This window comes from Schistocerca cancellata, chromosome 11 (genome assembly GCF_023864275.1).
Source record: "Schistocerca cancellata isolate TAMUIC-IGC-003103 chromosome 11, iqSchCanc2.1, whole genome shotgun sequence".
Lineage (NCBI taxonomy): Eukaryota > Metazoa > Arthropoda > Insecta > Orthoptera > Acrididae > Schistocerca > Schistocerca cancellata.
This window is the reverse complement of record NC_064636.1, coordinates 91,311,336-91,326,456: the sequence shown is the minus strand read 5'-3', so window position 1 is coordinate 91,326,456 and position 15,121 is coordinate 91,311,336. Positions and strand designations below refer to the sequence as shown.

The 15,121-nt window shown below is 43.7% G+C and overlaps 1 protein-coding gene across 1 annotated transcript in view; it reads left to right on the top strand.

Annotated features, from left to right (window-relative positions):
- LOC126108948 (procollagen-lysine,2-oxoglutarate 5-dioxygenase) overlaps nucleotides 1–15,121 on the top strand; it is a 466,456-nt gene that overhangs the window by 229,224 nt on the left and 222,111 nt on the right. The window contains exon 10 of the mRNA XM_049914331.1: nucleotides 13,804–13,929. Coding sequence (XP_049770288.1) covers nucleotides 13,804–13,929 — 126 coding nt within the window. The remainder of the gene's footprint in view (nucleotides 1–13,803; nucleotides 13,930–15,121) is intronic.

Genomic DNA, 15,121 nt, shown 5'->3' with positions numbered 1-15,121 from the left:
ACGGAGGACATCAAAAATGTGCAAAGACGGGCCGCTCGTTTGATGTTATCGCGCAATAGGGGTGAGAGTGTGCACTGCTATGAAACTTCCTGGCAGATTAAAACTTTGTGCCCGACCGAGACTCGAACTCGGGACCTTCGCCTTTCGTGGCCAAGTGCTCTACCAACTGAGCTACCCAAGCACAACTCACGCCCCGTCCTCACAGCTTTAATTCTGCCATTACCTTGTCTTGTACCTTCCAAACTTCACAGAAGCTCTCCTGCATACCTTGCAGAACTAGCACTCCTGGAATTAAGGCTACCTTCCAAACTCCACAGAAGCTCTTCTGCATACCTTGCAGAACTAGCACTCCTGGAATTAAGGATATAGGGGAGACATGGCTTAGCCACAGTCTAGGGGATGTCTCCAGAAAGAAATTTTCACTCTGCAGCAGAGTGTGCACTGATATGAAACTTCCTGGCAGATTAAAACTGTATGCAGGACCAAGACTCGAACTTGGGACCTATGCCTTTTGTGGGCAAGTGCTCTACCAACTGAGCTACCCAATCACAACTCACGCTCCATCCTCACAGTTTTAATTCCACCAGTACCTCGTCTCCTACCTTCCAAACTTTGCAGAAGCTCTCCTGCAGTTGGTAGAGCACCTGCCTGCGAAAGGCGAAGGTCCCAAGTTCGAGTCTCGGACTGGCACGCAGTTTTAATCTGCCAGGAAGTTTCATAGCAGCGCACACTCTGCTGCAAAGTGAAAATCTCATTCTGTCACTGATATGATACGTGAGTTGGGGTGGTAGCCACTGAAATAAAGGCAGTTTTCTTTGGGGCGAGATCTATTTACGAAATTTCAAACATCAACTGTCTCTTCCAAATGCTTAAATATTTTGTTGACTCCCACCTACGTACGGAGAAATGATCATCAAAATAAAAGAAGAGAAATCAGGGCCCGAACGGAAAGATTTAGGTGTTCCTTTTTCCCATGCGCAGTTCGAGAGTGGAATGGCAGAGAAGTAGTATGAAAATGGTTCGATGAACCCTCTGTCAGGCACTTCAGTGTCAATTGCAGAGTAACCATGTAGATGTAGATGTAGACTATTGCAGGAGCTCTCCGGCTCTGGAACAGCACCCCAGCATTGGACGTAGTGGAGAATGCTGTATCTCAGGTGATCTTATAGATCTTATAATTAAACTTTCCTCGAGACCTTCAAGTCTCATCTTTATCTACGATAAGGATGGAAGCTGAATAAATGAATTAAAATTCGTGCCACGGCCGGAAGTTGAACAGGGATCGTATCCCTGTGGAAGACCCAGGTGCAAGACCTGCCCAATCCACCCACCCAGTACTTCCTATTCCAGTCGTGTCGTAGGCTTATGCTACCCATCAGAGGCTGGGCGACATGTAAAAACAATCATGTCATACACTGGTGTTGCTGTAATCATTGCACAGCTTTTTGTATCGGTACGATTACCAACCAGCTGTCTACCGGGACGAACGGCCACTGCCCGGCTGCGGCCCAGAGCAAAGTGGACCACCCTGTGGCACCTGCTCCCAAAAGTATCCCTGTGTCAACTTATGGTTACCCACTGTCTCCACACCCTCTGCCCAACAGTTTCCTCCCCTCCGCCCTACCATATCTTCCTTATTCTCGTCTCCCAAGTGACATTTTCCGCTCCTAAAAGTACCCCGTCGAGCTACGATTACCCACTGTCCCCACACACTTCGGCCAACAGTTTCCACCCTCTCCGTCCTATCATCTCTTTCTTATTCCTGTCTCCCACCCTCTTCTACATCTACATCTACATCTACATCCATACTCCGCAAGCCACCTGACGGTGTGTGGTGGAGGGTACCTTCAGTACCTCTATCGGTTCTCCCTTCTATTCCAGTCTCGTATTGTTCGTGGAAAGAAGGATTGTCGGTATGCCTCTGTGTGGGCTCTAATCTCTCTGATTTTATCCTCATGGTCTCTTCGCGAGATATACGTAGGAGGGAGCAATATACTGCTTGACTCTTCGGTGAAGGTATGTTCTCGAAACTTTGACAAAAGCCCGTACCGAGCTACTGAGCGTCTCTCCTGCAGAGTCTTCCACTGGAGTTTATCTATCATCTCCGTAACGCTTTCGCGATTACTAAATGATCCTGTAACGAAGCGCGCTGCTCTCCGTTGGATCTTCTCTATGTCTTGTATCAACCCTATCTGGTACGGATCCCACACTGCTGAGCAGTATTCGAGCAGTGGGCGAACAAGCGTACTGTAACCTACTTCCTTTGTTTTCGGATTGCATTTCCTTAGGATTCTTGCAATGAATCTCAGTCTGGCATCTGCTTTACCGACAATCAACATTATATGATCATTCCATTTTAAATCACTCCTAATGCGTACTCCCAGATAATTTATGGTATTAACTGCTTCCAGTTGCTGACCTGCTATTTTGTACCTAAATGATAAAGGATCTATCTTTCTGTGTATTCGCAGCACATTACACTTGTCTACATTGAGATTCAGTTGCCATTCCCTGCACCATGCGTCAATTCGCTGCAGATCCTCCTGCATTTCAGTACAATTTTCCATTGTTACAACCTCTCGATACACCACAGCATCATCTGCAAAAAGCCTCAGTGAACTTCCGATGTCATCCACCAGGTCATTTATGTATATTGTGAATAGCAACGGTCCTATGAGACTCCCCTGCGGCACACCTGAAATTACTCTTACTTCGGAAGACTTCTCTCCATTGAGAATAACATGCTGCGTCCTGTTATCTAGGAACTCCTCAATCCAATCACACAATTGGTCTGATAGTCCATATGCTCTTACTTTGTTCATTAAACGACTGTGGGGAACTGTATCGAACAATGTGTGCCACCCTCTGCCAATGCACCCACTGTTCCCTGCTCCCCTCCATTTCTGCTCCGTGCTTTCACTCCACTCTCCCCACCCCTAATACTCCCAGTGCTATGCCAATTGGCAGTCTAAAGCCTGCACACTCCGCCAGACGATGCTGCTCTCTCGCTCTCTCGTACGCTGCTATCCCTTCCTCTTCCCTGCCCGCTGACACCAAGCAAGTGACTTTCGAGTAAAATGTCTCCCCTGTACCGGAATACACATAATGGACGTATGAGTACAGCCTTGGGGATGTTTCCAGAATGAGATTTTCACTCTGCAGCGGAATGTGTGTTGATATGGAGTACTAGTTCTGCAAGGTTCGCAGGAGAGGTACTGGCAGAAGTAAAGCTGTGAAGACGGGGCGTGAGCCGTGCTTGGGTAGCTCAGATGGTAGAGCACATGCCCGCGAAAGGCAAAGGTCCTGAGTTCGAGTCTCGTCTGGCACACGGTTTTAATCTGCCAGGAAGTTTCAATAGATATATATATACCTGTCATGTGAACTTCTTTTCTGACTTCACTCCATGCCTTGGCTGTCAAATCTCTCCTGCAGTAGCTTGGAAGCTTCTAATTATGTAAAATGGGATGTTTTTCTGCTTCCTGCACTAAAGTAATGTTTAAAACTTGTTCATTCATCTTCAGAATCGTGTAAAACAAGGTTGGTGTCAAGGACACGACGCAACTCGGATCGCTCGCGACACGGGCGCCGAGTTGCATGCAACTGGTTGACAACACACTGCAAGTGCTATGCCGTCTGCAGAGCCCCCTTTAACAATATAGGAAATGGTCGGTTGCCAACTGCTGTCGGCAATGGGTTGCATTTGAGTTGCTGCGTATGTGGAGTGCCTTAATGTATTTCATAACGGCTGTAGTCGCCAGAGTGCCTGTTCCTTTGGATGTGCATCCATCTCTGAAAGAACTTTGCAATGTCTACATCTACATCTACATTTCTACTCCGCAAGCCACCTAACGGTGTGTGGCGGAGGGCACTTTACGTGCCACTGTCATTACCTCCCTTTCCTGTTCCAGTCGCGTATGGTTCGCGGGAAGAACGACTGCCGGAAAGCCTCCGTGGATGCTCGAATCTCTCTAACTTTACATTCGTGATCTCCTCGGCAGGTTTAAGTAAGGGGAAGCAATATATTCGATACCTCATCCAGAAACGCACCCTCTCGAAACCTGGACAGCGAGCTACACCGCAATGCAGAGCGCCTCTCTTGCAGAGTCTGCCACTCGAGTTTGCTAAACAACTCCATAACGCTATCACGCTTACCAAATAACCCTGGGACGAAACGCACTGCTCTTCTTTGGATCGTCTCTATCTCCTCTGTCAACCCGACCTGGTATGGATCCCACACTGGTGAGCTATACTTGAATATAGGTCGGACGAGTGTTTTGTAAGCCACCTCCTTTGTTGATGGACTAGATTTTCTAAGGATTCTCCCAATGAATCTCAACCTGGCACCCGCCTTACCGACAATTAATTTTATATGATCATTCCACTTCAAATCGTTTCGTACGCATACTCCTGGACATTTTACAGAAGTAACTGCTACCAGTGTTTGTTCCACTATCATATAATCATACAATAAAGGATCCTTCTTTCTATGTATTCACAATACATAACATTTGTCTATGGTAAGGGTCAGTTACCACTCCCTGCACCAAGTGCCTATCCGCTGCAGATCTTCCTGCATTTCACTGCAATTTTCTAATGCTGCGACTTCTCTGTATACTACAGCATCATCCGCAAAAAGCCGCACGGAGCTTCCGACACTATCTACTAGGTCATTTATATATATTGTGAAAAGCAATGGTCCCATAACACTCCCCTGTGGCACGCCAGAGGTTACTTTAACGTCTGTAGACGTCTCTCCATTGAGAACAACATGCTGTGTTTTGTTTGCTAAAAACTCTTCAATCCAGCCACACTGCTGGTCTGATATTCCGTAGGCTCTTACTTTGTTTATTAGGCGACAGTACGGAACTGTATGGAACGCCTTCCAGAAGTTGAGGAAAATGGCATCTACCTGGGAGCCTGTATCTGATATTTTCTGGGTATCATGAACAAATAAACCGAGTTGGGTCTCACACGATCGCTGTTTCCAGAATCCATGTTGATTCCTACAGAGTAGATTCTGGGTTTCCAGAAACAACATGATACGCAAGCAAAAAAAAATTGTAATTCGTAATAACACAGGCACTGCGGTATTGTGTCAACTAATAGTTGCAAATTTTGAGGGCTTACTGTGAGAAGATAGATTTTCACGGTGTAATTATTCTGGTGTGAGGTGGGGGTATAACCGCATTTTGTGAAACTGTGCAGCTGGTAAGAGAGGTTGTTAAAGAGTCTGGAGCATGCCTTGATTGTGTTACCGTCAGCTATAATCTTTATTCAGTAGCCCTGTACATCTAAATCTGAAGTTGTGATGAGGATTATCTGTATTCAGTAGCCCTGTACATCTAAATCTGAAGTTGTGATGAGGATTTAAAGCCTGTGTATACTGTTAAATATAGTGCTCGACTATACTTCGTTCATCATAAGAATAAATCTGATGTAAACAAACACAAACGAGATGATCGGTCAGCAGCTGTAGCTCTCGTGCAATGGTGTTGTTCCGCTCTTGGAAGTTGATCCAACTTACGTTAGATATCTTATTACTATGTCACTATAAGCGAAACTTTAAGACATTCTGATGTATTAACAGCTGTCAACGTTTTTCTCAATCATACTTAAGCTACATAATTTTTTATTTAAAAAATCATGTACAGTCACAATCTCTGTGTTCTGAATGTCTTCCTTTTCAAACATACCATAAAAATGATTGACACTGCTTCCTGCCTCGTAGTGAAATGCACACATGGAACATGGTTAATGGCGAGAAACAGGTTGTTATTAATGGTTTTTGCAGGATTACAGAGAAAAATTGGCTTGACATTTTTTTGAGAGACACTGTCTACTAAAAATAAAGGAGTTAATTTTAATTTATGCATGGTGTAATTCGTGGTATTGTTGTAAATTGATAAATGTGTATGCCTGCAAATGGCAGTTCGAAACTCATTGTGATTAATTGTTTTGTTCTGTTTGAATAACTAAATTATTTAAATATGAAATTCATCAAATGTATGGTAGTGAATGCTTCATTTTTCAAGAAAAATGCACGTCTTCTAGTTTCGGATTACATATCGTTCACAAATTTCTGGTTTTCATTGCAAATACACATTCTTAATTATTGACATTTTATAAAAGATTGTTGAAGTTAAGGAAACATTACACAGTTAAATTTTTTGGAGAACAATTAAAAATCAAATGAACTTTGTTTTGAATATGCCCATTGTTTTATAGGACAGATGTGGGCTCAGTAAAGATGTTGCCCCGTATTGTTGCCAAGTCAATGTACATGTAATGCACAGAATAAAACATATCTTCACCATCATACTTGACTGTACTCAGTCCACGTCGAATGAAATCCGATGAGGTTCCAGGCAACACTGAAGAATACGTAGTGTAACGTTTACATGAGATTTATTCTTATGACGAACAGAGTACAGTATGAGTTAACTGAAGCAAAAGCTCCATAGGTATTAACAGTTTTATTGATTACACCGGTATTACAATTTTAATTCATTCTTAAAGGTAGTTAATGAAACCCAGATTTAAATTTGTTTAAGTCCAAGATTTGTTCTCAGTGATCTGCCATATTAATACATAGTTAATTTTGTGGTGCAACATCTGGCACAAATTATTATACTTAACTAATTGGCTGATGACTATTAAGATTAAATGTGTTCCAAGTAAATTGTTTTGGATGTGTACGGACGGGGGAGGGGTGTGCACCCTAAATCAATTAATTAACATTTAAATGATTTTTGGAGAAGTAATGTTGTCATCTGAATCTTTAGCACTCAACAGTGGAATTCCATGCAGGATCTACAGGCAGTAAGTCAAAATTGTTACTGCTCTGCGTTTTCTTATCGTTGGTGTTCATTTTATATGCATGAAATACAATACATTCAAAAACTATGTTGGCTCATAGCTCAACCCACTTATATTATTTCTCTGTTGCACTACAGCAACAGTTAGCTATTTTTTACATTCTTTGGCAGTGATCTCTGAAACAAGGTGTAGTAACACGATTCACATTTTCCGTCGCACTTCACATAGTGTAGACCGGGAACTGTCTGCTAGGCATGCCCGAGTGAACTGACTGGGCACGGCCCATGCTGCCTGAGTTGTTGTTGTTGTTATTTTTCCGCCGGCAGAGGGCGCGGCCGAATTCTCGCACGCCCTCTGGTGGACGAGACTTTACTTGTGGCAACTACTGTCCGTGACGCGCCGTGCCGATGTGCGCCTCCCGCGATCTTTCTGGTGGCTACTGCACAAAGCTTTCTGCAAAGCCATCCGCAACTATTGTCATCTGGATTTTTTTTTAATTTCAACTTCGTGATCACAATCATTCTTCTGTGTCAGAGGACCTGTGTTGAAGTTGGAGCTGATAGAAAATAACAGAAGGAAGAGTTTCAAAAGCTAAGGAGTTGATGTTTGTAAAGGAGGAAAAACAGCTTTAGAAAGTATTTCTTTGTTTGATTTTCTCTTTTCTGCTTTGTGCTATTCAGCTTTATGCAGCACAACTTGCACCACATTTGCCATAACACTGTTGGAACATCCACATTAAATAAGGATAGAAACATAATTTTAGGAACTAAGTAACAGAGATAGTTGATATTTTTTACACTAGGGCCTTATTGTTCTCGAGTTCATATTCTCATAATTTATCAGTTGATGCTTTAGTAGGAAATCAACACAAGTTGCTTCAATTGCTTACGACAATTGAAACCAGGCTCTATGTAAATTCAAACAATAAAAATACTTACTCCTGTTAAAGAGAATTTTTGATAGGATAACACAAACTGTTCTTGAAAGAGGTGTACCATGATTTTGTAAACTATCTCTACCAACCTTAAATATGTTTCTTATTTCTATGTGTGTCGTTTCTCCATTTTCTTTGTGATACATTGGAAAGAAAAATGATTCATTATCACGTTTTACGTATTATGCTCGAATGCTTACAGAACAAACATCAAGACAAAACTCCTTTTCTATCACTGATTTTGCACTTATCAACTTCAGAGAGATCTTGTCCTTTTTTCTTTCTTCAAGTGTGAGATATTTGGATGTTACGTCTCTTTGTTCACTGTGTCTACTCTCAGTATTTACAAGTGTCATTCAATAATTAAAGAGACAAATTGGTCTGGGAAAAACTGTTAGTAGGATAAATTTGGTACCTTTATGGCTTTAAGTTGGCATCACTGGGATGAGCCCTGATCAGCTGATTTATCAACGTTGTTTTGTTTATAACCTCAAAAATACATTTCAAGATGGTGAGTATGCGTGAAACATCCAAATAAGTTGAACAACAGTCTGTTATTCGTTTTTTACTTGCTGAAGGCGAGAAACCAGTGAATATATGCTGTAGAATGTGTATGAATTGTGTAAATTTTTACAAGTGGGTAGAGCAGTTCAAAAATAGTCACCACTCAGTGACTGACGAACACCGATCTGGCCGACCAGTTGCAGTTTCAACTTCCTCACTTGAAAGTCGAATTGATGACGTTATTTGTGCCGACCGCCATGTGACTGTGGAAATGATAGTTGATAAGGTTGAAGTTAGTACTGGTACAGCTCGTAACATTATCTGTAACAAGCTGAAGTACCGCAAAACATGTGCAAGATAGGTCACAAAGGAGTTGACATGACTACACAGGGAAACAGGGTTGAGAGTGTGCACAGAGCTAAATGAATGTTATGAAAGAGAAGAGGAGCACTTCATGTTATGAAAGAGAAGAGGAGCACTTCCTCAACAAAATTTTAACTTGTCATGAAACTTGGGTTCACTATTATGAGCCAGAATCGAAGAAGACAAAGCACGGAGTGGAAGCACACCAACTCACCCGTCAAGAAAAAATTCAAAACCCAAGCATCAGCAGGTAAAGTCATGTTGACCTTCATACAGTTGTATCCAATATGGAGAAAGAGAAACATCACATGCAAAACTATAATTTGTATTTTCAGTACAAATGTCACGGATATGAACGTGGGCAGATCACCGGTGTCACTTTTGTTGATCTTACTGCCGCATATGACACCATCAATTACAGGAAACTGTTAACAAAGAGCTATGCCACCACAGAAGACTCCCACCTAACACAGTTTATGAGATGTCTGCTACAAAACTGGCATTTCTTTGTTACTCTACAAAACAAGATGAGCCGATGGAGGACACAGAGGAATGGTATCACTCAAGGAAGTGTGCTAGCTCCACTGTTGTACACTATGTGATCAAAAGTATCAGGACACCCCCAAAAACATACATTTTTCATATGAGGTGCATTGTGCTGCAACTTACTGCCAGTTACGCCGAATCAGTGACCTCAGTAGTCATTAGATATCGTGAGAGACCAGAATGGGGCGCTCCGCAAGAACTCAACAGACTTTGAACGTGGTCAGGTGATTGGGTGTCACTTGTGTCCCACACTCCTAAACATCTGTAGGTCCACTGTTTCCGATGCAATAGTGAAGTGGAAATGTGAAGGGACACATACAGCACTAAAGCGTACAGGCCGAACTCGTCTGTTGACTGACAGAGACTGCCGACAGTTGAAGAGGGCCATAATGTGTAATACGCATGCATCTATCCAGACTATCACACAGGAATTCCGAACTCCATCAGGATCCACTGCAAGTACTATAACAGTTAGGTGGGAGGTGAGAAAACTTTGATTTCACAGTTGAGCAGCTGCATATAAGCCACACATCATGCTGGGAAATGGCAAATGACGCCTCACTTGGTGTAAGGAGCGTAAAGATCGGACGATTGAACAGTGGAGAAATGCTGTGTGGAGTGACGAACCACGGTACACAATGTGGCGATCTGACGCCAGGGTGTGGGTATGGCGAATGCCTGGTGAGCGTCATCTGCCAGTGTGTGTAGTGGCAAGAGTAAAATTCGGAGGCAGTGCTGTCATGGTGGGTCATGTTTCTCATGGAGGGGGCTTTCACTCTTTGTTGTTTTGCGTGGCACTAACACAACACAGTCCTACATTGTCATTTTAAGCACCTTCTTGCTTCCCACTGTTCAAGAGCAATTCAGCTGTAGCGATTGCATCTTTCAACACGATCGAGCACCTGTTCATTATGCACAGCCTGTGGTGGAGTGGTTACATGACAATATCATCACTGTAATGGACTGGCCTGCACAGAGTCCTGACCTGAATCCTAGAGAACACCTTTGGGATGTTTTGGAACGCCGACTTCGTGCCAGGCCTCACCGACCGACATCGATACCTCTCCTCAGTGCAGCATTCCGTGTAGAATGGGCTGCCATTCCCCAAGGAACCGTCCAGCACCTGACTGAACGTATGCCTGCGAGAGTGGAAGTTGTCATCAAGGCTAAGGGTGGGCCACCACCATATTGAATTCTAGCATTACCGATGGAGGGTACCACGAACCTGAAAGCCATTTTCAGCCAGGTGTCCCGATACTTTTGATCACATAGTGTATGTGCGTTCTCCTGCTGTCTTGGTGAGTAGATTTTTTTATCCACCCAGTTACATCTTTTTGTCAAAAATGATTAATGAAACGAAAGGAAATTAGTAGGCACAAGTCATATTGTGCTTAGCTTTTAATCCTCCGTACTTGTCAGATTATTATGCACTGTTTATGGCACAAGTGGTAGAGCTCGCAAGTGATAGAGAAGAAACTGAGCGGGATGACGGCTACAGGAAATCTTTAGAAGATGTGGGGTAAGCAGGTTGTCTCATTTGTGCTAGGAAGAGTGATTGCAGACTTTTTTCCAAAAATCCACTGTCTGTTAATCCCGGCATGTCTTTAAGGTGGGAAGTTTCATTTACTGTAACCCAGTGTGCCGACCGCGGTGGCCACGCGGTTCTAGGCGCTGCAGTCCGCAACCGCGTGACCGCTACGGTCGCAGGTTCAAATCCTGCCTTGGGCATGGATGTGTGTGATGTCCTTAGGTTAGTTAGATTTAAGTAGTTCTAAGTTGTAGGCGACTGATGACCTCAGAAGTTAAGTCCCAAAGTTCTCAGACCCATTTGAACCATTTTTTTAACCCAGTGTGTAGCTTATGAGGCTGAAATCCACATTTACTGTGCGACTATATTTTACCACCCACCCTAATATTTGTTACAGTTTCCAGTCACTGTCAGTTAGGATGTTTTTCTTACAGCGTATTATGTGGCTGATGGTGGTACACCATTTATGGTAGATGTGTTGTGGATAGTGCCCAATGATATGTGAACAAATAGGGCAAAATTGTCTGTGGTGTTGTCATGGGCACATCGAAATGCTATAGCACCTTTCTACTGTTCTGTCTCATCTCAACGTGAACGTATTTTGCTGCGCTGATTCCGTACGACCAGCTCTTACATACTCACCATTTCACTGCCGGAAATTACAGTGGCAGTGCAGAGTCAAACAACTTCCTGGTACCAGTTTCACACCATGTTCAGCACTACAGAGCGACTGGTGAGCTCTTTTAAAACTCTGTTGTAATTGAGGGACCGCATACTGCTTGATCATTTCAAGGTAATTGATGGCACGAACAGTCTCCGCCACAAAAAAGATGGGCTGATAACGTTATACCAATGCCTGAAAGCTGGCTGGGTCTCTACGACACTCAAAATATGACACATTAAGCCCGATTTGTTGTTGTGGTTTAATGACCATTTTCACTCAACAGTCAAGATACACTGAGCATGCTGCCTTGTACACTGAGCTACATACAGTGTGTTTCTCACATCTGATGTTTGTACTATGAACAACAAGCCGTTGGCTTGCCTCCTGGAGCATTGTCACTAACTGTTAACTCCCATCACTTTCATGTATGTTACACTACTGGCCATTAAAATTGCCACACCAAGAAGAAATGCAGATGATAAACGGGTATTCACTGGACACATATATAATAATAGAACATGTGATTACATTTTCACGCAATTTGGGTGCATAGATCCTGCAAAATCACTGCCCAGGACAACCAACTCTGGCCGTAATAACGGCCTTGACACGCCTGGGAATTGAGTGAAACAGAGCTTCGATGGCGTGTACAGGTACAGCTGCCCATGCAGCTTCAACACGATATCACAGTTCATCGAGAGTAGTGACTGGCGTATTGTGACGAGCCAGTTGCTCAGCCACCATTGACCAGATGTTTTCAATTGGTGAGAGATCTGGAGAATGTGCTGGCCTGGGCAGCTGTCGAACATTTTCTGTATCCAGAAAGACCCGTACAGGACCTGCAACATGCGGTCATGCATTATCCTGCTGAAATGTAGGGTTTCGCAGGGATCGAGTGAAGGGTAGAGCCACGGGTCGTAACACGTCTGAAATGTAATGTCCACTGTTCAAAGTGCCGTCAATGCGAACAAGAGGTGACCGAGACGTGTAACCGATGGCACCCCATACCATCACGCTGGGTGATAAGCCACTATGGCAATGACGAATACACACTTCCAATGTGCGTTCACCGCAGTGTCGCCAAACATGGATCCGACCATTGTGATGTTGTAAACAGAACCTGGATTCATCCGAAAAAATTACGTTTTGCCATTCGTCTACCCAGGTTCGTCGTCGAGTACACCATCGCAGGCTCTCCTGTCTGTGACGCAGCATCGAGGGTAACCGCAGCCACGGTCTCCGAGCTGATAGTCCGTGCTGCTGCAAACGTCGTTGAACTGTTTGTGCAGATGGTTGTTGTCTTCGAAACGTCCTCATCTGTTGACTCAGGGATCGAGACGTGGCTGCACGATCCATTCGAGCTGTGAGGATAAGATGCCTGTCATCTCGACTGCTAGTGATACGAGGCCGTTGGGATCCAGCACGGCGTTCCGTATTACCCTACTGAACCCACCGATTCCATATTCTGCTAACAATCATTGGATCTCGACCAACGTGAGCAGTAATGTCGTGATACGATAAACCGCAATCGCAATAGGCTACAATCCAACCTTTATCGAAGTCGGAAACGTGACGGTACGCTTTTCTCGTCCTTACACGAGGCATCACAACAACGTTTCACCAGGCAACGCCGGTCAACTGCTCTTTGTGTATGAGAAATCTGTTGGAAACTTTCCTTATGTCAGCACGTTGTAGGTGTCAGCACCGGCGCCAACCTTGTGTGAATGCTCTGATAAGCTAATCTTTTACATATCACAGCATCCTCTTCCTGTCGGTTAAATTTCGTGTCTGTAGCACGTCATCTTCATGGTGTAGCAATTTTAATGGCCAGAGGTGTATATATAGACATGGACACACACACACACACACACACACACACACACACACACACACACGAATTTAATAAAGTCATACTTTTCTGACATCTCAAATGGATCGTCTTGCACATTCCTAGTGTCCCCCCACACGACAAACAGAGAAAATAAAGTTCAGTTTTTTCAGCTTAGGGGTAACTAGGTTTTCAGCTAACCCTTTTCTGTTTCTGAGTACTGTATAGTATTTCCACTATGCACGATATTGTAAGGCGCAGTGTGCGGTGACAGAGGAGGTCGTGAACGTAACACACGATGATGTCTGTGTTTGTTTGCTATCGGTGTTTGTGAAAAATGATACCATCTGTGGTTTTTTGTTGTAATAAAAGCATGACAGAGTACCTTTATACAGGCGATAGATGTAAGACGACAGTGGAATTTGTTGACAAATCTGAAAAGTAGCGCACACAGTCCTACATCGCTCATCTTTTTTGAGTGTAGTCTATGTGGTCTAGGAGCTATGTCGCTCATCTTCAAGATCATCCTTGCCAGTATAATGATGTACAGTTGTAGAATTAAAATGAGAGCACCATTGTGTCGAGAATTATTGCACAGACACGGTTTGTCTGTCTTGCAGGACGGTGACTGCTCCACTGCTGGTGCGGCCGTACAAGACGTGGTCCAACTTCTGGGGTGCCCTCACCTCGGACGGCTTCTACGCTCGCTCCACGGACTACATGGACATTATCAACAATGACAGGCGGTGAGTACTGCAGAAGCGTGCCTATAGTGGTGGCAGTTGTACTCCTACGTGCCACAGTTATTGCATTGGTGGAATTATTGCTGACCTGACCAAAGTTCTGTACATATCTCACAACTTTCTTGGCTGTGCTTCACGAAATGTTTATTGTATGAAAATTTTTAGAGAGACAGAACGTCTGTCCAGCAGTAACTTGTAGGAGGTAAAATTCTTTGAGGAGCAGTCACAAAAATAACGTTATGTAATAAATTTTTGTAATTTCTCCATCGTTGTTGACGCTGGCATCTCAGAGGAACGCAGCCGCAGTGTATTCGGGAATTATGAAGTCCAGGAAACATTAAAAACAAAGTGTGATGTCACCCCCAAGGTCCCAAATGTTTGTTAATGAATAGTGTGCGCAGAATCCCACGGCCATTAGATGCGCAAATGGCAGGGCATGCGTGCAGAGAGCAGTAGTGGTGTGGGCTACAGGCAGGCACTGTAGGGGAAATGCCAAGCACTGGAGGGAAGCGATGTTCTAAAATGAAGCCTGCACTAACATTTTTTGTAAGTATTAAGTGCGGCCCCTTCATGCCTGCATTTCCATGGTGATCATTCCAAAAGATCTGTCACATCCGCTTTGGCTAGTATCTAAAAAGAATTCTGCTGAAAATGCAGTGATTTATTTTTGCCTGGCTTGTTAACTATTTGCAGTGCTTTTTTTCTAAAAAAAAATGTTTGAGGGTACTCCGACACTGGATATAATGCAGCGAAAATTACGTATAACTGAAGCTTGGGATACCACCCGTCTGTTTTTAGCCATGACATAATCATGGTAGCGGGACCGTAGAGACATATATCGGCACTCAGCGTTTGAGGTACGCAGATCCGTTTAGCACTACCATCGCCCACTGTTAGCGGGCGAGGGCACTGCATTCATGTCGAACTGGCTGCCAGCGATTCAGCTGTTGAGAACGGTTGCCTCAGCTTCGAAATTCTTGAAACAGTCCATGACATCGCTTTTCCCACCAAAAACTGCACTGGTATCGTTCGTATTGCAATTACCAACAAGGAAAAATGAAATTCAAAAAAAAAAAAATGTCCGTGAAATAAATCTTTGGCACTCTTCCGAGTTCTCAACATCTCAAAAAAATTACTTTGTCGACGAAAAAGTTTAGGGGTACGTATCTCCCAGTGTTCCCCCAGAAAAACAGCA